Below are 24,830 nucleotides of genomic sequence, written 5' to 3'. Positions count from 1 at the left end.
CGAAGAAAGCTGCTCCACACATCCGTGTACAGGTGTCCAAGCGCACGTACTTCTCAGCTCCACTGGGCAAACACCAAGGAGCACGGCTGCTGGATGGTGCAGGAATATCATGTTTAGTTTTGTGTGAAACCACCAACTGGCTTCCGGTGTGGCTGTACCGTCTCGCACTCCCACCAGCAATAAATGAGAGTTCCTGTGGCTCCGCGTCCCAGCCAGCATCTGCTGTTGTCAGTGTTCGGGAGCAGTATCTCGTCGCTCAGTATGCATTTTCCTGATGACCCAGGACATCCTTTTACATATTTATTTGCGATCTATCTACCTTCTTCAGCAAGGTGTCTGTGTTAAGGTCTTGGACCCATTTTTTAATTGGACTGTTTTCTTGTCGCGTTTTAAGAGCTCTTCGTGTATTTTACGTAACAGTCTTATATCAGATATGCCTTTTGCAAGTACTTAATCCCAACCTGTGATTTGTCATCAGATTCTTTTGCACAGAGAAGTTTTTCATTTTAACGAAGTGTACCTTATCAACTATTTCACAAATCATGTTGCTGGAATCATATCTAAAAAGGCATCACCACTTTTTGTCCAACGTCTCAGCAAGGCTGCAGGCGTGGCCGCTGCGCTCCAAGCCTCCCAACACCTCCGAAGGACCAGAAGGAAGATGCCGGAAAGCCGATCAAAAAAGACAAAGGCCCAGTGAACAAATCTGGGGGCAAAGCCAAAAAGAAGTGGTCCAAAGGCAAAGTCTGGGACAATCTCAGTAACCTGGTCTTGTGTGACAAACCAAAATGTGACTAACTCTATAAGGAAGTTCCCAACTCTAAGCTTGTCACTCTAGCTGTTGTCTCTTAGAGACTAAGGAGGCGACATCCTCTGGCCAGGGCAGCCTTTCAGGAACTCCTCAGCGAAATCCTGACTGAATTGGTCTCAAAGCACAGAGCACAGAGCTCAGGGAGCTTCCGCCTGCAGCGCCGAGCGGGGAGGTGCCCGAGCTGCCAGTGAAGATGCACGAACAGAGCCGCGACTGGACATTCCGGAAAATAACAATTTATTAAATCCAAATAAAAGCCACCACCATACCAAAGGTCATCCAGGTTTTCTCCTATGTGATCTTATATAAGTTGTATAGGTTGGGGTTTTACTTTTAGGTCTGTGATCAGTCCGAGTCAGTTTTTGTGAAGGGTGTAGGGTCTGTCTAGATTCCATTTTCCACGTGTAGCCGCCCAGCCGCTCTAGCACCGCAAGCAGAGCCTGCTGCTCCACTGTACTGTCTGTGCTCCTTTGTCAAAGATACTTCGACTACATTTACGTGTGTCAATGTAGGGCTCTCTGTGCTGTTCCACTGATCTACTCGTCTCTTCTTCTGCCAATACTGCACTGTCTCCATGACTACAACTTTATGGGAAGTCTCGAAGCTGGGGGTATCAGTCCTCCAACTCTGTTCTTCCTCTTCCATACTGTGTTGGCTATTACAATTTTAGTATATGTGCTGCCGAAGCAAGCACTGTGTTGGCTACTACAGATCTCTTGCCTCTCTATATAAATTCTAAAATCAGTTTATCACCATCCACAAAATAACTTGCTGGGATTTTTACTGGAATCGCACTGAATCAACAGATCAAGCTGAGAAAGAGTGACATCTTCACAACAGTCATTCTTCCCATGCCCTTCAAATCCAGCGTGGTTTCAGCACAGTCTCAACACCCTTACGGCATCTCCACAGGCCTTCACGCACCCATTAGCTTGTTACCTTAAGCCTCTCTCTTCCCTCCACCACCCCCCCCCGCCCCGCCCCGACCCCAGTCCACCCACCACCTCCCCCTGCCCTTAATCTAGCGTTCTCTCAGTGTTGCTGATATCGACCTAAGGACAGAAAAGCAAAGGGACTATTTATTGAGTGTTGATCAGCCAGGGCCTATACCAAATCCTTTACCAATATATTTACATGTCAACACACCAGGATTCATTCATCTGGTATTTTCTCCTTTTCCTCACTCATGTCAATTCGTCAATTCGTAAACCTAATCCTACCTAAGTAGGATCAGTTGTAGGCACCCACACCTCCACCACCTCCATTTACCTACTTTTTCCTTTCTTCCCCCACCCCTTTTTTTGGCTATAGGCCAAAAAGCAAATCTCTCTAGGCTTCCTTTAAATGCTTCTTCACAATACTAAACCAAAATTCAGTATTCATAATGCAAAGGCCTTGAGAATGAGTAAGCAATTTCTCTGTATTCCCTTGAAGGAATTCCTTCAGGCTAGGAATGAAAGCTAATGGTGTCATGATACAAAATATTCATCAAAAATGTTTTCAGATTTGTACTGGAAGATGAGCTCTTTAGGACCCTTCAAAGAAATAATCAGAAAGGGGAAATCCGGGGCGCCTGGATGGCTCAGTGGGTTAAAGCCTCTCTGCCTTCTGCCTGGGTCATGATCCCAGGGTCCTGGGATCGAGCCCCCACATCCGGCTCTCTGCTCAGCAGGGAGCCTGCTTCCCCCCAACCCCCACTCTGCCTGCCTCTCTGCCTACCTGTGATCTCTGTCAAATAAATAAATTCTTTAAAAAAAAAAAAAAAAAGAAAGAAAGAAAGGGGAAATCCCAAAACATTCAACTGGCTGAACTGAAAAGGTGCCAGAGAAACTGAACGAGCCTAATGTCAGAGAAGAGCTGGGGTGCTCGAAGGACCACCTACTTGCACGGGATCAGTGTGCCTCCAAATCTACACACGCCAAGTGAACAGTGTACATCTGCTAAAAATCTGCAATATACAAAGGGACAGAGGCTATTGAGCTGATAACAGACAGAAAATCTGGGGTGCCCGGGCGGTTCAGTGGGTTAAAGCCTCTGCCTTCGGCTCAAGTCATAATCCCAGGGTCCTGGGATCGAGCCCCACATCAGGCTCTCTGCTTAGCAGGGAGCCTGCTAAAATGTTGACACTGATTTCCAGCCTTAGTCTAACCCTGGCAACATTATCAGCTTTGGATTAAGGCATCATCAAATGCAGCTCTGGATAAAGCCAACTGCTCTAGTCTCCTCCAAACATCAAGGACCTAGTGGTTGGATTATCTACAGATACAGACTTCTCAAGCAATCCAAAGCTCTAACTAAGCAGGAAATCCAAACCAGGAATTTCAGTAAATGCTTTATATGGAGGAGGCAGCACCTGACAACTATAACCCTTTCGATCAATAGCTTATTAAAAAAAACAGAACAAACACTATTCCTACGTATTTACTACTGGTGAATAAAGGAGAAGAATTTGGAACGCAAGGGACACAGGAAACAGGCACAACGTTGTCTAATTCTCTTGTGGCAGGATTCTTGAACAAGGGAAGGTCATCTTTCATGTATTTCTAAAAACATCCTCTAACCCCATGATATATATCAGTGAGATTAATTTCAGAATCCAGTTATGGAAAAAAAAAGTGCTCTTATTTTAAAAAGAAAATAATGCTTTTCACCCCCCACCCCAATCAGAAAAGCAAAAAAGTCACTCATTTTTCTAGCGATCCTCTCCCTCCTCCTTCTCAAACCGATGTTCCCTGGGCAAAGCGGGAGAGTATAACCAGAGAAACAGAGTCAAATAGGCCAACTGGGTAGGGAGGGGATACAGTTTGTGACTAAGGGCCAGAAGGAAACTAAGTGATACACATGGGGACTGAAGCTCTGAAGCTTTTCCTTAGGATATGCCTCAACAGCCTGTGTTACAATAAACATTCACAGTAACAAAGATATCACTAAGGAGAAGGAAAACTGGTTCATGACAGTGGGAGTCAAAAATCCAGAGCTCACACTGAGTACTCCCACTCACATCATTTCTGTATCTGAAGCCAGACTTCAAAATTCCTAGTACATGTTAATTTATATACGAAAAATGGTGGAAAATATTTACTAATACACTGATTACTAGTAAACCCAGATTTAAGTCACAGCTGCTATATGGGGACCTTGGTCAATTCATCAAACTTCTTTAAAACGTGGCAATCTCATATGCCTGGAGCATCTGCCTTCAGCTCGAGTCATGATCCCAGGGTCCTGGGATGCAGCCCACCATCAGGCTCCTTACTCAGCAGGAAGTCTGCTTCTCCGTCTGTGCCCCGCTCCCCCACCAAACCCGCCCCATGCTTTCTCTTGCAAGCTCTGTCTCAAGTAAATAAAATCTTAAAAAAAAAAAAAGAACTTGACAATCTCTGTAATATGGTAAGCTACCCCTCAGGAATTCCCACTGCTACATCACGGAACAGAATGCCTCAGAAAAAGCTTAAGCTCTTTGGAAGAGGGTAAAAAGTTCAAGACGGTGGTTAATGGATTCCGAGCCCATACTCGTGGGCCACAAAGCACCCCTGGCGGTCCCCAATGCATCAGTCTCTAAGTCTTAACACAAAAGAGCCAGACTCACCTTACAAACTGATCTCGTCCCCCCACTGCAAACTGGTGGGTACTGGCAGGATTCACGTAGATCGTATACAGCCCCACTTTCTTCTCCTTTTCTTTTGTCACCACCAGTTTCCTTCAAGAGTAGAAGAGTGTAAAAGTTACATTCTCTAAAAGACCCGATGGTCACGACAATAGAGAGCACAGGGAGTAATGCAGACACAGCTAGTAAGACCAGATTCTTGGGGCGCCGGGGTGGCTCAGTCGACTGTTAAGCATCTGCCTTCAGGTCATGATCCCAGGGTCCTGGGATCGAGCCCCGCAATGGGCTCCCGGCTCGGCAGGAAGCCTGCTTCTTCCCTCTCCCACTCCCCCTGCTTGTGTTCCCTCTCTCGCTGTGTCTCTCTGCCAAATAAATAAACAAAATCTTTAAAAAAAGAGAAGACCAGATTCTCACTGTGAAAGCAAGAAAAAAGCGGTTTTGTTTTGAACACTGGAACAAGAAAAAAACAAAAATCACCTCCACATATATTTAATAAATGCTACCTTGGGGAAGGAAAAACAAAAGTGTAGTGAAGTCATTTTCTGGTATTCCTCAAGACGTGTAAATTAAAGTATATGAAAGTACAGCTTCTCAGGTAGTGTCGGGTTAGCCGGAGTCCGACACGATGGGAAGCTATCATTAAACAGACGACACACCCACATTTTCCATCGACATAAATACATCCTCCCAATCCATCTGGGAGCAGGGCGCAAGAGGAGGATGAATCATAAAAACAGTGGCCAGAAAAGACCTTAAGGTTAGAATCCACCTCCTAGGGGCACCGAGGGCTCCTAGTGGCTCAGTCAGTCAAGGTCTGCCTTCGGCTCTGGTCATGATGGAGCCTGGAGTCGGGCTCAGCGGGGAGCCTGCTTCTCCGTCTCCCTGTGTCCCTCTCTCCCTTGCCTGTGCCCTCCTTCTTTCTCTCTCTCCCAAATAAATAAAATCTTAAAAAAGAAAAAAAGAAAGAAAGAAAGAAAAGAATCTACTTCCCAGATTCCACAGAAGTGTCACTTACAAGCCAGCTCTAAAAACGCACATGGAAAAATGACGAGCCTCAGCTCCAGGACGGGACGGCCCGGAGGAAAGCAGCGCTCTTCCTTTGTCTGAAGCAGGGGGGAGAGATTCGTACGGGGGCAGCTATTTCTAAAACTGGAAAATCATCTCTAAATTACTCCTCTGGTTGTACCACAAAAAAAAGGGCGATCCTTAGGAGGTCTTTGGGGTCCCGAGTAAAAGTCTCTCAAATTTTAGTTTTAGCCAGAAGATTCTGGCTAAACAGCCCTATCTGTCCCAGCTTAAGGGTGGCACTATGAATACTTCTCCCGAATCCAAGTGTCCAGCCAGTGGAATATGCTATCATAGAGATTAACGCATCGACAGGAAAGGAAAGACAGGGAAGGAAAGGGCTGGGTTCCAGCTTTCGTTTTTAATTCTACGGTTTTGTGCATTTTGTTGTTATGGAAACTGAAAGAAATATAACCATGACAACGAGTTTCTTTGTAAAGAAATGATTTTAGCATCTTCTCTGCATGGTCAAAGTCCCTCCAGTCTAGAACTGCTCTAAGCAAAGTGGAGAGATTTTACTTGATTTTAAAATCTCGGCAGCTTTTCACTGAAGCACTACGTGGGGGCGCCTGGGCGGCTCAGTCAGTTAACGTCTGCCTTCAGCTCAGGTCATGATCCTAGTGTCCTGGGATCAAACCTGCTTGTCCCTCTCCCTCTGCCCCTCCTGCCCCCTAACTTACGTGCTCGCATGCAGTCCCTCAAATAAATAATAAATAAAATCTTGAAAAAAGAAACAGTGCATAAAAGTCATGAAAATGAATGTCATTAAGGAAAACACACACATTCACAACCCTCAAAAACACAAGGTAGAAAACATATCCAAACTGAGTTTAAGGAACAAAACTAGCACAGAGGAGAGGCAGCTCGAATCAGGTCTCAGTCGGGGAAAAGCAGATGCTGCTGCTCTTCACAAGATCATCTCATTTTCTCAGCAATGTGGATTTTCAGAAGGAAAGAGGCAGACAAACATAAGGCTGACCATGTGGAAGCAGAAGGAAGAAACTGAAGAGACAGATTACGAGACAGGGCTCTGCCACGCTGTAATCCTGACAAAGAGCTCGATCTTTCTAATGCCTCAATGTACTCATCGGAAACAAAAAATTCTCTCCCAATGGATAAATGCAGAGTACCATGGGGTTTCCAGAGAGCTGGCTATAAAAATGATTAATCATGGCAGCAGGTGAAAAGAAAAATATTTTTTTCCTATCAGGAGGAGGAAGCACATGAAAGCATAAGAAACAAACTTACCAAATTTTGCCTTAAAATGTGCATTTTTAAAAATAATTCAATAATGTATTATTTGTTTCAGGGGTACAAATGTGATTCATCAGTCTTACTTTTAGTGAGCAGGTATGCTCCAACAAAAAGGGAAAAATAACTACAGATCAGGGCGAAGAAGTCCTCTGAAGAGTATTTCAAACGGGCTTCCACTGGCTAAAGGACTATCCCACCCACAGCTCCAAAACCAACTCTTTTCCTAAAAATGTCAGCCAGTCTCACCAGCTTCCAGAGCCTTAGCTATCATAAATACACAAAAGAGAAGTTCCCATTAAGCCAGCTTCACACAAGGATGCCTCTGATGTGTGGGTGTTCACACACTAGCTTCACACATAAACACAGTTGGACTTTCCAGCCATGACCTTACATGCGGGCCCCCACCTCAGTCAAACTTTCTACTACTTCTTCAGCCCCTAAAGCAAAAACTTCTTGAAAGTTCACAGTCTCTTATTTCCCCGAATCCAGAATCTGGGCCTTCTCCTCCTTCAAGCTTCTCCTATATTCCCTCTTTAAATTTCTAGCCCACCTGTCAGTGCTTGCATCCGGAGCCACTGCTTCTGTCATTTCATTCCAAATTCAGTAATCTGCCCAAGTCATCTGTTTTGCCCACGACATGGTCTCCGACTTCTTGTGATCTAACAGTGGTTTTCCTATGAGCTGGCGCACAGGGTAAGCTCCCACTCTGTTTCACAACTCTCTATCAGAGCAGACCAAACAAACTTAGCCCATTGGTTGCATCTTTGAGCTTCCCCTCCCCTCTGGAACTAAAGAAAGAAAATAACAAGGGGCACCTGGTGGCTCAGTCAGTTAAAGTAGCTCCTTCTGCTCAGGTCAAGATCCCAGTATCCTGGGATCAAGCCACGTCGGGCTCCCTCTCTCTCTTATAAATAAAATCTTAAAAAATAAAGAAAAACAAAAGTCTAATAATAACCAACCATGAGACTGTATTTCCTAAATTAGCTTATCTTCTACTCATATGTTTTTAAATCATTAACATCCCTTAGTTAACACTGGAAATGACATATACGACTTAAGTTTTAACACTAATGAGACCATAAATAATGTAAATAACTCATTAACAAGGTAGCAATTAAATAAACTGTTATAATAAACCACTGCTTTAACTACCATGGTTAAATAGACCTTCATGGTCGGATGTAGAAAGATCTCTAAAACATGTTTCCACATGAAGAAAGCAAACTGCAAGGGACTACGTGTGTGTATTTATACGTATGTACATTTAATCCCATTTACGAGGGAAACTGTATATATATATATATATCTTAAGATACATAAAAGTATACAAACAGGATTGGAAAGGTATTCCAAAATTTTTCACAGTGGCCACCAATAGCCAGAAAAGTGGGGGCAGAGAGGTGTGCACGAGACAGCATTTACATTCTGTCAATATACTTTATTATTTGAATTTTTAAAGTAAGATAGATTTACTTATAAGAAGAATTAAAATTTTTAAAACTAAACTAACTAGTATCTATAATGTAATCAGTTCCAAATGTGGAGCCAGACACTATGCTGGGGCATCAAGGACATTATCAAAAACACTCAAGATCACAGGGAAATACTGATTGGTTATGCCCCAAGTTAAGGCTGGAGAAACGGCGGTCCAGAATGGTTAGCGGTGCCTGAGGGGCAATCTGACCCAGGTCTGTCCAGATCCAAGTAAGATGCTCTGTTCTTTACGGGACATCACACGGCTGAGGAGTGATGCGATTAACTAGGAGTCTCAAATTCATGTAAAAAGAAACTGTTATGACAGACTCTATTACAGGCACTAATATTTTCGCGCAAGACTTGTCCTTTGCTTACACGTTTCTATACATAATTGAACTGAAAACTCCATCAGACCGTATGGCTAAGCTGCTCTGCAGAGTAATGTGCTTCCTGTGGGCGAGTGGAGCGGATCGGCGCCCAAGTGCATGGAGAGGAGATCACCCCGTGATTACAGGCGGCACAGAAGACAGCCGAAGCTTGTTTTAGGAAAGAAGGTAGACCGAAAAGTCCCGTGCTGCTGAGCAGCAGACCAACCACAACAAGGAAGGGAAGCAGCGCCCAACCCTCAACCTGCTTCTCTGAACAGGCATGGAGGGACCCTTTGGATGGGCCAGACACATGGATATTACCTAGGACAGGTGGGGTATTTTCAAGGCCAAGAGATCCAGTTCTGTAAAAACATTACTGCTGTACTTACGAAGCTGGCCGGTCTTGTCTGAGGTCAATGGTGAAGACAACCGCATCTTCACCTGCAGAGAGGAACGTACAGGGAGAGTCCGGTTCCAGGGCCAACTAAGGGACAAAAAGACAAAGATTTCTTTTTTCTTTTTTTTTTTTTAAAGGACTTTACTTATCTGACAGAGAGAGACACAGCGAGAGAGGGAACACCAGCAGGGGGAGTGGGAAGAGGGAGAAGCAGGCTTCCTGCCGAGCAGGGAGCCTGATGCAGGGCTCGATCCCAGGACCCTGGGATCATGACCTCAGCCAAAGGCAGATGACAGAGCCACCCAGGTGCCCTAAGACAAAGGTTTCTACAGATTAGAATTAGAAGCCACCTAGTTCATTCCTTTATCTTCAGGAAGGACTGCACTTTAAATGTCACAACAAGAGACATGTCTAGCTTTTTTGTTGTAAAGCCCCAGGAAAGGAACTAATAAACCCATTCTCTCTTGTTCTATGTGTTCTATGTGTTACAGCTTATTTATTCCAAACAAGTCAAGAGGACAGGAGTTTTGCTATTTCAACTAAGTCCCCAAGGGATCCGAATAGAGATACACAGAAAAACATTAACCATTAAGGTTCATTCTCAAAGAAAATCAATTAAACTCTCAGGTGGGGGGTGAAATGGTGCGCAGGTTTAATTCCTTACACCTCAGTTATAAAAATTAGTTAACAGGTTGAAGGCAGGCTTAAGAATCAAAGAAACAGGTTAACTTCCGTATTTTTCTGAGCCATTCGGCCTAGAAAAGGATATCCCACGTCCACCTACCTACTGCTCAGGGTTTGTGAGAGAGGGCCGCCGTCCTTCTACAGCACGACCGCTCTGAGACGAGCCCTCGGCTGCTCACTGGCTGCCCCACGACTGTCTGTTCTATATTCCCAGTCCCAAACAGGGCGTCCATAAATAGTGCTGTCCCTGAGAGCCAAGAGAAGCTGGAGCTCTCACACATGAGGGGCCGGCCACTAAGACCTTGGAGCTATTAAAGTGTTCCAGATACAATCAAGGGATATTTAAGAGGTTTGGAAGACACAGGAGACCTCAAGGATTTCCAAATCAACCGCTGGTCAGCTTAGGGCTTAGTATCATCACCTGAACACTGTATGTGCAAGATCTAGAAAGCTTTCAAATACTTCACTTGCAAGAAATTAAGGGTGGCTGCTTTTCATCCTCTTTTAATCTACAAACTTTAGGACAAAAGAAGTGAGGCAGGTGACCACAACAGAGGAGACACAACAGGCAGAGATCTGGGAAGGCCCCGGCTGAGATCCTTGGTGGAGGAGCGAGACCACACACCCATGGGGACAAGAGCTTACTTACCTTGTGGGACGCTCCCTTGTGCTGGGCCACACGCTTGGTGTTCTTGCAACACTGCGTGGCAGACAACTCTGCTACCCGCACCTGCCCATCGCGGGCACACATGGCCAGGGTGGAATCACCGCTGTTGGGAAGGAACTTGGCCTGGGTATTAATGAAAAAAGAGACATACGAAAGAAACTGAGGAGGTGAATTTGAGAGGGGGAAACTGTAATAACAAACATAACCCATCCTTTTGGTTGCACCAGAGCTGGAAACTTAGCTCTCCTAGTCTTACACCGTGGGCTCAAGTCCAACTTCTTCCCAGAGTTAAAGAGGGAGGAAAACCTTCTGATGCAAGAGAGCATTTCACCTGACTCTGCAAGGCTGAACTGGTATAGGGTAAGTGCTCGGGTGAACTAGGACTACGCCTACTAGGGGAGAAACTTAAGAAAAGAAGAAGGAAAATCTATCTTGATTCAGAAAGCAAACAGAAATTTGCTACAAAGACAAAGGAAACCAGAGGAGGTGCTGGGGAAGAGATCAAGCCGAGGAATCAGTGCTGGGACCGATATGATGGGTTGGGCTGCTGAGTAAACAGACACTGGGAACACTAACAAATACTCGTCAAAGGTTCCAACCAACCCAACCAAAGGATTCCACTAACCCTATGCCTGGTTCCAAACTGCTTAACTTCCACTGCTGTATAAATGCCCTGGTCCTCTGTGTTATTAGTTCGACACTACAGACCAATAAACTAAAGCCAGAGATTAAAGAATTTGCCCATGATCACAAAGCTAATAAGGGGCAGGGCTAGGAACCAAACCCAGTCTAGGTCTAGAGCCTTCCCCCAGGGCACATTGAGTGCCTTGCTGAGAACCTCCAAGCACCCCACCAATGGGCTTCTAACCCCCTCTGTGCTTAGGAAAAACAAAAGGCTGCCGTGGATCTCTGGACCCACGGGAGCCACGGCAGGACTAGTCCTGATGCCTCCTTCTACCGCAGCTCTCCGTCAGCTCCCTCAGCAGGCCTCTCAGGCTCGTCTAACTGCCGCCCGCCTTTCTCAACTGCTGTTCTGCCCCCATGCCTCACCTGGAAGACATTGCTCTTGTGGCCACTCTCAAAGTCCAGTACTGGCTGCCGCCGCACCCAGTCCCAAACCACCACCTTCAGGTCATCGCTGCCACTGGCCAGCCAGGTGCCGCGCTGGTTAAAGTGCAGGGTGTTGACACAGCCATTATGGCCCTCCAGCCCGTGCTGCAGGCGGAAACGCTGCACGAAGACTCTCGCCCCACAAGCCTCATACACGAAGCGGGCGCTGGAGCCCAGCTCCCGCTCCCGCAGAGCAGGGAGGGCTTGCCAGCGAGGGCGCGGCAGGGCGGACGTCTCTGAAGACACCCAGTCCTCCAGGGCCCGCTCATCGTCTGACGAGTCCTGGTCACGGCTGGCCCGCTTCCGCTGCACCCGGCGCCTAGGATGCTCTTCCTCCTCCTCTTCTTCTTCCTCTTCTTCCTCTGATCGGTCATGGACCTGGTTTTCATCGTTGATGGAGTAATGGCCAGTGTCCTCCATGCTGTCGGAGTCCTTGTCTTCACCCGAGCTCTCTGTATCTGTACCCCGACTTCCTGTGCTGGTGCGATTGGGGCCACCGTCATCCCCGGTCAGGCTCAAGCTCAGGTCCGAAGCCTCCACTTCAATGCCTGAGGATGTCTCCCGGCCCTCCTCAGCGCCAGACATCTCCTCCGGACTGCTAGACAAGCTTCCTGCAGGCCAGTGAGAAGAGGGGAGTGAGAGGGAAATAAGGAAATGGGGCCGTGATCAGAAGGATGTCCCGCCTCGGTCTAAAAACCATCACCCAAAGGTCCGGACACCAACTTCAATTAAAGTGTTTCTGTTCATATGCTTACCAAGACTACCTTCTGAGTAAAGCACAAGAAACTGAAAAGATTAAGACCGAAGGCACATGCAGATAAAGGTACTTCAACACCAAGTGGAGAATTCCAGGATGGCCTGAGAGTGATCGATTCTCTCTCTCTTGCAAAGCATGGACGGGCTGTGCCCAAGTACCAACCACCTTAAGCTCTGTCCTGCTCGAGGCACATCCACCGGTCACACCAAATAACTCAACCACATGTAAGAGAAAAGAACATCCGTGCCCAGCAAGAAATGGTCCAGACATCTCCTCAGAGAAAAACAGAAAATAACAGATGAAAATCATTCTGACAATGGGTGGGAGCTGAACTATTTCCTACTTCAAGAAAGCACTGCTCCTCCCCTCCCCCCAAATCCTAATTCCTTCCCTTGAGGTCCTAAAATCCACTAACAACCAGAAGGAAGCAGAAGGGACAAGTGGGACTGTGATCGTTAGGATGGGTTTTGCTCACCTTTCACTAATAAACGTATTCTGACTTCCACTGACCTGACCATGTTAATGCTACTGCTAGTTACAGGAACTCTTTATTGAGGGAGAGCTTTATCAAGACACACACACAAAACTGATGAAAAGCAGGGCCACGAGAGCGGTATCTGAGAAGGGAAGCTCACCACATCCAGGCTGGCCACGTTGGTGGTTCTCCAAGAACTAGGTCACTCTGGGCAATCTAAGCCCCAGCGATCAGACACCGCACTCGCCTACCTAGCAGCAGCCAAATCGCATTCCAGCGAGCGTCCCGCTCCGCGGTGTGCTGGAGACGTGACCACAGCCTCCGCACTGAAGCCAAGGTAGAAGGAAGGAAGGAAGGCAGGCGGCTGAGGACGTTAAACACTGTTCACGGCCTCCTTTCCTGATGATGACGAACTTGACCTCGCCAGAAGAGAAGGTTGTGAGGTACAGCAGAGCAGCTCCGTGCGATGCTGGTAGGAGCTACCCGACCCCACGAGGACACTGAAAGGATTCCAAGTAGCTCCTGACAGCTTAGTCACCCGGAGCAGAGCAAGAAGTTCCAAAGATCTCTGCAGCCATGGAAGCCCTGGACGTCAAACTCTCAGGCAAAACCCACCACGGAAAACAGACGAACAATACAAGCACGCTGGTTCAAACGGCGACAGAAGGTAGGGAGACTTGTAAACAGCTCTTTTCAGAAAGCACCTCAAGTAAGATCCCAGCGTGAAAACTACGGGGGTAGGAGCGGGAAGAGAAAGGGGGAAAGTGCAGCAATTCGCTCGCAGGAGCTACAGCTGCTGAGACGGCGCGGCGTGCCGAGGAAGCCGGCAGCTGTGCTCTCTCGGGTACAGCTGGCCTTGAAGCTGCGCTGGGGAGAAAGGGTAAAGTGCCACGCGCTTCGATTCTGGGGAAAAGGAAAACAAAAACACCGAAACTCCTAGCATTTCTTGTTAAAATTATGATTAGCCAATCAAGAGGACTTGGGGGCTCCAGCATATTCACACAAAGGCCAGAGTACATCACGAGCTCAGCAAGGGGACCCTCACAGCCAATGACCAAGATCCAGAGGTCAGCAAGTTTCTTCTAGCAAGGGCCTTCACAGGCCACAGGGATCTCTGTCGCTAGTCCTCAGCTCCACTATTCGAGCACGAAAGCGCCCGTCAGCACCACGTGAATGAGTGAGGCATGACTGCGTTCAACAAACCTGACAGAAGCAGGGGCAGGCCAGATCCGGTCCGAGGCCACAGTCTGCCAATCCCTGACCCAGCTGACGGTCAAATTCCAAATCAACTACATACCTCAAACCACCACGCTAGAACCCCGAGTCTCTCAACGAAGCCCAGTCAAAAATCTGGTTCACTTTTCTTAACAGAAGATGAACGAACGGCAGTGGTAAGAAGAGAACACAGGGTCAATAAACAGCATGTTGACAAATCTCACTTTCCCTTACTCGACTTCACTGCTCTACCAATCTCATCAACCAGAACTGAGCCTATAATCCTGACCAACGTGCTCAAGAATGCCGAATGCTGTGCTGCCCAATTACATTTGAAGGGCATTTCTCCAGTTCAGAAGTAAGCTCAAGGCTGACGCATTAATCGAATAACCCATTATTAAAATCTTGATATTCTACCTTCAAACAAGCCCCAGACCCAGTGAGTTCACACCTGGCCAGACCCTACAAAGAACAGAGGCCAGCCCTCACACCAGTCGGTTTAGGCTGGAACTTCATCTCTCGTCTGCTGTCTCCACCGAACTAGGACCTGCCGCAGAAAGAGACCCCTCGTCACAACTGGAGAACCTTACCCTCCCACAGCTCCCTTCTTTCCACCACTAACTGATCTTTTCCTCCTAGGTTTCATCCACTCTTACAACCTTTCAGAATTCCAAACTACCTGTACTCCTAATGGCATACCTCTATTACTGACCTTCTGGAAACAGTCAGAAGTTGAAGCAACAAAAGTCCCAGATAGTCCAGGGTGTCTCCTGTATAGTATTCTATACACAGAACAACACAGGCAGGGTCCACGCTTAGGCAAGATTTCCTTCCCTCCACTAAAATCCCAGGTCTCCCCTTTCTTCAGGGGAGGAGCAGAACCTCAGGTGGCCCCTTACCATTGGCTAAGTCTGTTTTGCCATCTGCGCTGCTCCCTTTGCTGGACATCTTGAATGATGTTTATAGTGGCCAGCCTGCATTTAGGAGAGGAAGAGAATGAAACAATTAGGAAATAACCTAGGAGAAAAGACAAAAGGGACAAGACATTTAGCCACGCACAGCCTTTGTCATTTTCATAAAAATGATTTTCTGAGGGGTGCCTGGCTAGCTCTGTTAGTGGAGCATGCAAGTCTTGGTCTCAGGGTTGTTAAGTTCAAGCTCCACGCTGGGTGTAGAGACTCCTTTAAAAAAAGGGGGAAAGACAGCTTTGACTGCGTGTTCAACAGGGCTCGTCAGCTGCTGAAAATCATAGCAGGTCCTCCTCCCCCATGTCTAAATTCCATACAGAGACATCTTTGGGAGGTCATCTCTTTACCTGGGTAGCTGGCAGTGATTTCTGAGATGGGAAAGAAGGAACTGAGCTCAAACCTGCGCCGGCAGGCATATAGCCGGCGACAGGTACTACGCGCACCGAGGCCCTAACACAAAGAGCTAGCTTCAGCCTTGCCCTCCAGGCAAGAATCTTCCGTTGTAAATTTAATCATGGGCATCACCCATAAATTCTGTGAAAGACATGCCTTCGTTACCTGAAGAGGTGGGCCAGACTCCAAATACCACCTTACACACGAATCAAGAGACAGGAAAGACCAAGCTATAGGGGTGAGTGTTCGGGCTCTGTGTTCACTCAGATGCCAGGCTCTGATCTTACAGGCAGACACTAAGGATTGTTAAGAGGCAGAGCCAAATTAGAATTCAGGAGCACCCTTCCCCAAGAAAGAACCTAAAAGGTTTCTTTTTTCCTCTTACAACTAAGCCACCAAGTCCACAGCTAGGGAAGGAAAGGGCCACATTTCCATGAAACCATCTCAACCCATCTCAAAAGTGGCAAACGTTATTTCATCTAATTCCGCCAGCTCTCACCAGACCTGTTTGGCGAAGCCCTGTCTGTGAATTGGGGTACCTAGCCTTTTCCCTTTCATCCCACTGTAACACATTATTTTCACAGGGCCTCACTCCCACCTCGAGCAAATTCCAAAGAGCAAAGAATAATATTATTCAGACCAGAATTTTGTTAAGCCCTTTCAGTGCCTGGACAAAAGGCACTGGTCAAAGACAAAGTATGATTATGACTCCGGTCCTCGTACCCAGGCACACGGGCTTCTAATCTTTCAACAGCCCTTTCATTCCCACAACAATTATCCCAGAAGCAGCCCCATCCCTATCCTGACCCCCTACTCTCCTCTACAGAAATCCAAGTTGCTTCAAAAAGTGTCCCCTGCCAAGAGACAGCTGCCCAAAGCTTGCTCTGGAGGCCAGCACGGGGGAGTAGAAGCAACGCACGGGTAGGACGGAGGCCGAGTCTGAGGCAGGCCCTGGAAGGGTGCTGGGAGATGATGCCAACAAAGCACAGATTTGTGAAGCCACCGCGAAAACACCAGCGGCGAGCGGTTTGCAGAGCAGGCTGTTTTCCTCCTCCTACTCCAAGGAGGTATTTCTGCACAGCATTCTTCACACAGCACTGGCTTTTTCCTGTTGGGAGTCCCTGTTTACATTCTCGAGCATCTCGCAATAGCTTCTTCCCCACCTAGGGTTTAAGTTAATTATGCTGCAAAAGTCTCCCAACGTGGGGAAAACAAGTGTGCTACTTTGTTACGATTAAACACTCAGGTCATAAGCACACTACGAGTTCTGGTCAACGGAGAAGAGCTCTGATGTCTTCTCACCTCTCAACCGCGCCATACTGTCCACCAGCATGACCACCTTCCAAAGAAGAAAGTGGCTCTAGAGACCCTGGCTCAAAACTGAACGGCACCGGTTCCTGCAGGGGCCCAGCCGGCCCGAGCCACAGATCCGTAAGGCGCTGGAGAACGCATCTGCTCTCGCAGCCCCCACGACCAGGAGCAGCCAGGGCTCCTCGCCCTGAGAGGCAGCAAGAGCGGAGCCATACGGTTCCACTCACACTCAGGGGCTGCAGAGCTGTCTTTTGGGGAAAATGGTTTAAGGTTCTTACAAAAAGAGATCTTCTCTTTGGGAAGAAGTTGACAAAATGTACCACAAATTCAGAAACAGGGACAACCCTGCGCGTGCCGACGCCAACTCTGTTTAATCCCTGAGCTGGCAGGCGGACAGCTTCTAAAGGTCACATTTTAGGGGCCACAGAGTTTAGCAAAACTAGTTCTAGACCGAAAACTAGTCCCAGGTTGTAGTATCAGTGAAGCCATTAGCATCCTTTCTGACCACCGGTGAGCTACTTATCCTTCTCCAGATTCATTTTCTCTTTCTGTACACTAGTACACTAGCTTCAGTAACTGCAGAGACGGCGCACCGGAGCAGAATTCCAGTTTAACAGGCCCGCAGCAGGATGCGCCAGCAGAGCTCCCAACGCTGCGCGCAAACCCCGATCAGCGGCAAGTTCTACCACGAGCCCCCAGCATGGGTGCATGTGCGTCACACATCTAATCAAGTAACATCGAACGCGAGCTTAATTTTTCTAGGGAAAAAAAAAAAAACAAGTTCCGACATTCTTTTTCTATGTATCACCATGTCACCTTCAATACTCCTTGGGGTACACACCTTCCCCTTTGGAGGACCACTCTTTTAAAAAGTCAAGAAATGATGACAATAAAATACAATCACTTTGGAAATTATCTGTTATTCTTATCCTTTACATTTCTATCAGAATAAAGAAATTTAAAACCGTCTCAACTCTGGGGCAGGAATTAAAGCACCCAAATTAAGAGCCAAGACGCTATGACAGCGCCCTTGGTCTCAAGTATAGAAGCCCCTCTAGAATCTCCTTCAGCACCAAAGAATTAATCTTATTTAAGAATCAGAAGTTGGGGCGCCTGGGTGGCTCAGTGGGTTAAAGCCTCTGCCTTTAGCTCAGGTCATGATCCCAGGGTCCTGGAATCAAGCCCCACATCGGGCTCTCTGCTCAGCAGGGAACCTGCTTCCCTTCCTCTCTCTCTGCCTGCCTCTCTGCCTACTTGTGATCTCTGTCAAAGAAATAAATAAAATCTTAAAAAAAAGAATCAGAAGTTAAGGGGCACCTGGGTGGCTCAGTGGGGTAAGCCTCTGCCTTTGGCTCACGTTCATGATCCCAGGGTCCTGGGATAGAGCCCAGGAATCCGGGCTCTCTACTCAGCAGGGAGCCTGCTCTCCCACCCTCACCCCCACCTGCCTCTCTGCCTACTTGTGATCTCTGTCTGACAAATAAATAAATAAATAAATCTTTGGGGGGAAAAAAAAAGAATCAGAAGTTAGGGACTAAACTTGATCCAAACATAAATTGCCTTCTTCATGCACTACATTCCCAACAAATCCACTGCTTTTACCTTGATGAACTGTCATGTAAAATCCAGTCCAGAGCAAACCAATCTCAGCCTGGAAGAGCTGAGGAGCTCACTGTCCCAGGTAGCTGGGGGAGTTTAATTAGATTAGCTCTACTGCCTACACTCTAAAAATAACCCTAACCTCTGCCAAACTGAAGGTTAAAGAGTAAACTATTGGGGGATGGGGAAAAAAATATCCAGGTGTCATTTTAATTTCTACCCAAGAAATTCCAATGACCTAGATATCTCTTGCGTTAATAAAAAGGCTTTAAATTTTTAACCAAATATATGACAAATTATTAACTAAAAACCAAGCAAAGGGACAGTTAATACAGTGTATAAAAGTACTTTGTGGAAGAGGTACCAAACATCTCTTGTTTAAAACCACTGGGGGGGGGTGGGGTTTCTTTTCTCAATATTGAGGAAAGATTTGTGTAAGAGACCACATATACCAGAACAACAGGATATCCAAATGCAAAAAAGAAAAAGGAAAAAAAGGCAAGAAAAAATCCACAAAAACACCTTTCCTCCTAAGTTGTACAATATACAAAAACTAACTCAAAATGGATCATAGACCTAAACGTAAAAGCTCAAATAATAGGGATGCCTGGGTGGCTCAGTGGGTTAAAGCTTCTGCCTTCAGCTCAGGTCATGATCCCGGGGTCCTGGGATTGAGCCCCACATCGGGCTCTCTGCTCAGCAGGGAGCTGCTTCCCCTTCTCTCTCTGTCTCTGCCTGCCTCTCTGCCTACTTGTGATCTCTGTCAAATAATAAATAAAATCTTTAAAAAATAAAAAAGTAAAAAATTTTTAAAAAGCCCAAACAATACAACTTCCAGAAGAAAACAAAGAAGATAATGCTTGTGACACAGGTTAGGCAAATATTTAAGAGAATGACTCAAAACAAAACAAAACAAAACAAGCCCCCCACAGGCTGTGAAAGAAAAAATTAAACTGGACTTACCAAATTAAAAATTTACTCTTCAAGAGACACTACTAAGAAAATGAAAAAACAAGCCAAGAACTGGAAGAAAATATCTGCAAAAGATGGTTTCCTAGAGGGCAGCAGCCAAAATCTACTTCTCACAGCTGAATAACAGTCACCTGAGAAGATGCTTCCCTCAGCCATGAGGGAACTACAAACTAAAACTACAGTAAGTCTCTACACGCCTATAAGAATGGCTAAAATTTATTAAAATAATAATAACGGAAGCTTCCTTTGTCAAGCGCTAACAAGGAAGGGAGCAAGTCCAGTCCCACGCGCCGCTGGCAAAAATGCAAAATGGCAGTCACTTTGGAAAACAGTTCGGAAGTTGTTTACACAAACTTACCATACAACCCAGGAATCCCACTCAGGTACGTACTCAAAAAAAATTTAAAAAGTTCACCCAGAAACCTACAGGTGAGTGTTTTCTTTAGTGGCTTTATTTAAGTTCACCAAAAACCAGGAACAATCAAATATTCTCCAACCATGTCATAGATAATACGTAAGTTGTGATCCATCTACTGAGCGACAAGAAGGAATGACTTAGTGAAACACAGGAACGCAGATGGGTGGCAGGTATGTCGCACTATGTCAAAGAAGCAAGACCCCAACAGCTCTGTGGTAGGATTCTATTCTCGGGACATGCTAAACAAAATAAACGATACGGACAAACAGAAGAGCGGTTGCCGGGGGTGGGGGAAGAGCACGGACCGAGAACAGGCATGAGGAAACCTCTGGAAGGGATGGAACTGTTCTATGCCTCCACTTTGGTGCTGTCATGTGACTGTGTGTGTGTCAGAATCTACAGAATGAGTCACTGAAAAAAGGTGTAAATTTTACATGTATGTAAGTGATACCTCAAAAACCGTGGCCAATAAAAAGGGAATAAGAAAAGGGATGTGGGAGGAAGAAGTCAGGCCAAGTGTTAGTGATGGACAAAGCCCAACAATTAAAATTGAAAATACTAAATTCTCAGGCTCGGGGCACCTGGGTGGCTCAGTTGGTTAAGCATCCGACTTCGGATCTCCACCCAGGTCTTGATCTCAGGGTCACAAGTTCGAGCCCTGTGCTGGGCTCCATGCTAGGTATGGAGCCTGCTTTTACAAAATAATAATAATTAGAATAAAATTAAAAATACTAAATTCTTAATGCTGGGACTACTAACAGACACTGGCTAAAGTGCTCAACATGACACAGTAAATGAGAGCGAGATACCAGTTCTTGTTCGAAAAAGAAAGTATGGGAGGAGTTTGGCTGCAACAGAAGCCACCTGTGATTTCCCAGCAACACCATGACAGGCAAGATGAATCCTAAACTTATAAAAAGACTCCAACCCCTCTGTCTTGGTGACAACTACAAGTACTGAGAGCCTGAAGGAGTTTAAAATAGTTCTGTGGTTGTACTGTCAATTTGTATACTTAATGCTTTTTAAAATTTCTCTCAAATTAAATTTCATTTTCATTCCTTTGGAGTCTAGGAAAAGAAGTGTGATAATTCTTCCTCACCTCAGGCCCAATGGGAGCATCAACAACTACAAACATCACCGTCCCTGATCCCTTTTACTAAGACCCGGGCTCAGCCGGCCCCGCAGTCCCCATGCCTTACATAAGCCCAGCAGTCTGGTCTGGCATGCCTCCCTCTGCAACTGAAGCACCAAGCTCTCCTACATCAACACCCATATTTAAAGTAGACAAAGTTTTAGAATCGCCTCTGAAACTGACAAATGGTGGTAGAAAATACTTCAGTTATGAGCAGAACAGACATCTGAGAGTCACAGTGTTTGGCTCCTCTTGGGAGGACAGGCGTCCCAACACGCCCATAACAGGACAGCTGTTCAGGGCCCCATCTCCATCTCCAGGACAAATCTGCCTTTCTGCCCTGGGCTTTGTGTCCATCTGGAATCGACCAGACCTTCCCCCTCTCTCTCTGCCTGCCTCTCTGCCTGCTTGTGATCTCTCTCTCTGTCAAATAAATAAATCAAATCCTAAAAAAAAAAACAGAACTGGAATCGACCAGACCTACTTTCCCCAACCCCAATTGTGGTTTTCAAGCTGAAATGGCTCATTTAAAATTCATTCTCCTCACCTTATTTCTCTACTTCACAATAAACACTTCCTCAGCCAACTTCCGACTCCCAGCGCCAGCGACACTCCAGCAGTGCAGTGTTTATTAATCAGAGAGCCCCGGGCACTGAAATTCAAAGGATAACCCCGAGGAAACTGAACTTCAGGCGACATACAGCATGCTTCAGGGGGACAGGCCTGTAGTGCGGGGCCACTCCTCTGAGGCACTAAGAGGAGGTAAGTATACAACGGTCTCCTCCGGCACGCTGGGCAGAGGAGCGGAAAGAAACTGTAAGTGTTTCTGGATCAGGAAAATTCAGCCCTCTCCGTGCTGTGCGGAAGATCTGACAGCACAGGGCCCCCAACTGCCCGCACGCCTGCCGCCTTTGCGTACCCACATCCTAGGCCTCTGACACCACCCAGTGGCCCAACGACGCACGGGCAGGCTAGTCAGGCAACAGCCTACAAGGCACCACAGGAGCTACAAACCCGGTCCAGGCAGTCCGAATCCCTTCTGCAGCCACTCATCAGTCGGAAAAATGAGTATACAGTGAGGACACGAGGGATGCCAGCATCAGTATCATCAAAAAAAAAAAGAAAGAAAGAAAGAAAAGAAAAGATAAACTCGGCTTTGAAGGGAAGACAGGATTTCAGGGGGTGAAGCAGAGAAAGACCAGGACAAGGATGAGGAGATACATGCAAGATGAAAAACCTGGTATGGCCCCGTCCGTCTGGGCCAGGGGGTGGGGCGTAGCTCATCAGTTGAGAAGTTGTGTGGAGGGGTGCGGGGGGGAGGGTGCCAGGAAAATTATTTTGTCAAGATTAGCAAGATGGGACTGAAACGGACAGAAAAGGAAGGAGAAACAAGTTTAAAAGCGTCCACAGCTGTTGAGGTAAAAAGCACTGAGCACCTGTCTGGGGCTGCCGGCAGAGGCAAGGAGAAGGGAAGCGATGTGAGCGGGCTGTGCCGAGGCAGAGCGGGCCGTGCCTGTCTCGACAGTAGTTACGAGGCCCCCAAGATCAAAAGGGCAAGTCGGAGTCTGGGTGCCCAGGGAGAATCAACATCATAAATGAGAAGCTGGCATGTATGGGAGACGAGATGAATTTGATTTTGACTATGTTTAAAATCCAAGTTGACATGTCAGGAAGGTACTGGAAAACAGAAGTCGGTCTGGAATTTAAGAAATCAGGGTCAGAGATACATACTCGGGAATTACTGTACAGAGAAGCTTCGAAATCAACCACCATGTAAGTCATACCTCACTAAAAAAAACAACAACAAAAAGTTAAGTACCCAAGAAAGGTGAGACAGTCCAAGGAAAGAACCTTCGGGAACACCTACCCTTGGGAAAAGAAGTAACAGGGAGACTGCAAAATGCACAGGAGAGCAGAAGGAATAATGAATGTCAAACATCTTGGAGGTCAAGAGACAGGAAGGTTTCAAGAAGATGGAGACCAGGGGCGCCTGGGTGGTTCAGTGGTTAAGCCTCTGCCTTCAGCTCAGGTCATGATCTCAGGGTCCTGGGATCGAGCCCCGCACTGTGCTCTCTGCTCGGCAGGCAGCCTGCTTCCTCCTCTCTCTCTGCCTATCTGTGATCTCTGCCTGTCAAATAAATAAATCAAGCTTTTTAAGAAAAAAGAAGGTGGGGACCATCCACACTGCAAATGCTTCAGAGAAGTACAGGAAGAGGCAGACCGAGGAAAGGCTCTGAGAATCAGAACAGTGTTCTGCGGAGACACCTTCAGACTGAAGGGAAAATGCCATTTTCTCCCTCTTCAAGGATCAAAAAAGGCTTCAGCTATCTCCTTCAGTGTAGTTACGTCCATTAAAGTTATTGCCTCAAAAATCTCAATAGCCTACCAGTTAATCACAACCTGAGAGCCGTGTTTAAACAATTCAGAAATGTTTTTATTTATACTGTCTTGGGGCAGACCTTTTACACTTCACATATGTTTTATAAGAAATACCAAATTCTTCTTTACAGCTCATTTGTTTCACTGGTTGGCATAGAAAAGTCCAGGTTTCTAAAGGCAGCACGAGGTATAATAAAAAAAGGACTTTCGGCGTCAGTCAGAGCGGAGTTTGAGTTCTGATTCTACCACTTGGGTCTGTTTCTCTTTCTATAAAGTGGGACAATACCATTACTCTGCAGGAGCTGGTTTCGAAAATTAGAGACATTTTTGCAAAGAGCCTGTCTGTACGGGCAGGGATGCGCATTATGTTTCCAGCTTCTCATTTCTGCAGACTGCACTTCCTAGAGAAGCCGGGGTTTCACCACTCAGGAACGACAGACACTGCGCATCACGGAGGACACGGTCCCAAGTCTATAAAAGCTGCTTCCCCGCTCACTGGCCTTTTAAAGAACCAGGGAGCTCTGTCAGTATCCCTGGCGCACACTCACGCTCTATGAACTGCGGTAAACCAACATACCCAGGTGCCCAAAACACAACCCTCGCACTCTTTAGTTCTCCTCCCTCCTGAGGGTCCCTGGATAGCCAAGATGAGAAATTCAAAGAGATCCTCACCAATGAAGAAGAAAAGAAGGAATTCCTGCATCGACTATACGATGAACAAGGAACTCGCTTCGGCCCTTCCCTCCCTGCTGGTAAGACCAAATGCCCTGCGTTTACAGTTCACGGGCTCTGACTCTAATAACGGTGTTTCTGAGTACGTCAGGAGAGCACGCCAGCTCTTAAGTCCCGTCGCAGCAATACAGCTAAGGAATTTTTTCTGTCCGTACTGAAGCCCATTTACCCCAATTTAAATGATTCTAAGGAAAAGTCATTTCTAAGGAAACTCCATTGTGTTCCCACAATTTCCAGATTTACCTTCACGTCAGAATCCACCGCCACTACCAGCTTTTACCACTCCCATTTCGGAGTGCTCTTTAGTCACTGGAAAGGACTCGCAACAGGATGCTCCGAAGACACAAGGGACAATGACACAGTACGAACAGGAAGGCTAACGACATGCACAAGTGCCCTCCCACCTGCACCAGGTGAGAGCAGAGTCTAACGTGGGGCCCTCAGTAAGCTAAAACGGGTCTGGTAATGGGGCAAGGCTTACAGTACGCCAGAGGAACGCAGGCTCTTGGCTACCCCCACACAGATCTCCAGATGGCTAAGACAAACCAAGAACGACAGGACACGGGAGGCAAGCACGGATGCTTCGCGTTAGGACTTTGCGAGACCTCCTCAAACAGTACCATCGGAGGATGAGAGCACACACCGAGGCTCTCAGGGGCAACACCAAAGACGTCTGCAGCAACCCAACCCGTCAGACACACTACCTTTTGGTAATAAGATGCCATCTTTGCCATAGCAATCACCCCCCCCGCCCAACCTGCAAACTCAGAGCAGGCTCAGTCCAGTAATTTATCTTTAGTGTACATGTTCCGGAGGTCAAGGCAAGCACTAGAGAAAGTGGGCTCTGGCCCAGAAACTAAGTCCTATGGAGACAGAGATAAAAGCCTGCAGTAGAGGAGTGTGACCGATTCGCAAAATTCATTACACACTAACTTTCAAAGACCTTTCAAGGACTTCCATCTCCAAGAGAATAACTAAATCAAGTAAACAAGAATTTCTGACCAAGCTTAATGGTGACAAAGTTTCTCTATTATATTCAC

At 46.7% G+C, this 24,830-nt stretch overlaps 1 protein-coding gene across 9 annotated transcripts in view; it reads right to left on the bottom strand.

The window, feature by feature from the left end:
- The window catches only part of DCAF8 (DDB1 and CUL4 associated factor 8), a 38,969-nt gene that overhangs the window by 13,726 nt on the left and 413 nt on the right, over positions 1-24,830 (bottom strand). For 2 of the 9 annotated variants that reach the window (XM_082704343.1, XM_082704342.1), the window contains exons 2-7: positions 16,568-16,745; positions 14,786-14,860; positions 11,380-12,050; positions 10,312-10,452; positions 8,971-9,065; positions 4,401-4,511 (exon numbers count right to left, since the gene is read on the bottom strand). In XM_082704343.1, the coding sequence (XP_082560469.1) occupies positions 4,401-4,511; positions 8,971-9,065; positions 10,312-10,452; positions 11,380-12,050; positions 14,786-14,834 (1,067 nt within the window). In that variant the 5' untranslated portion in view covers positions 14,835-14,860; positions 16,568-16,745. Of the gene's footprint in view, positions 1-4,400; positions 4,512-8,970; positions 9,066-10,311; positions 10,453-11,379; positions 12,129-14,337; positions 14,429-14,785; positions 14,904-16,567; positions 16,746-21,226; positions 21,818-24,830 lie in introns of those variants that run through there. The other 7 variants (XM_082704344.1, XM_082704339.1, XM_082704340.1 and 4 more) reach the window with 5 other exon arrangements.

Source organism: Mustela nivalis, assembly GCF_964662115.1.
Source record: "Mustela nivalis genome assembly, chromosome: 16".
In the NCBI taxonomy this organism is placed as follows: Eukaryota; Metazoa; Chordata; class Mammalia; order Carnivora; family Mustelidae; genus Mustela; species Mustela nivalis.
Note: the sequence above shows the minus strand (reverse complement) of the source record. Positions and strands in the feature narration are given on the sequence as shown.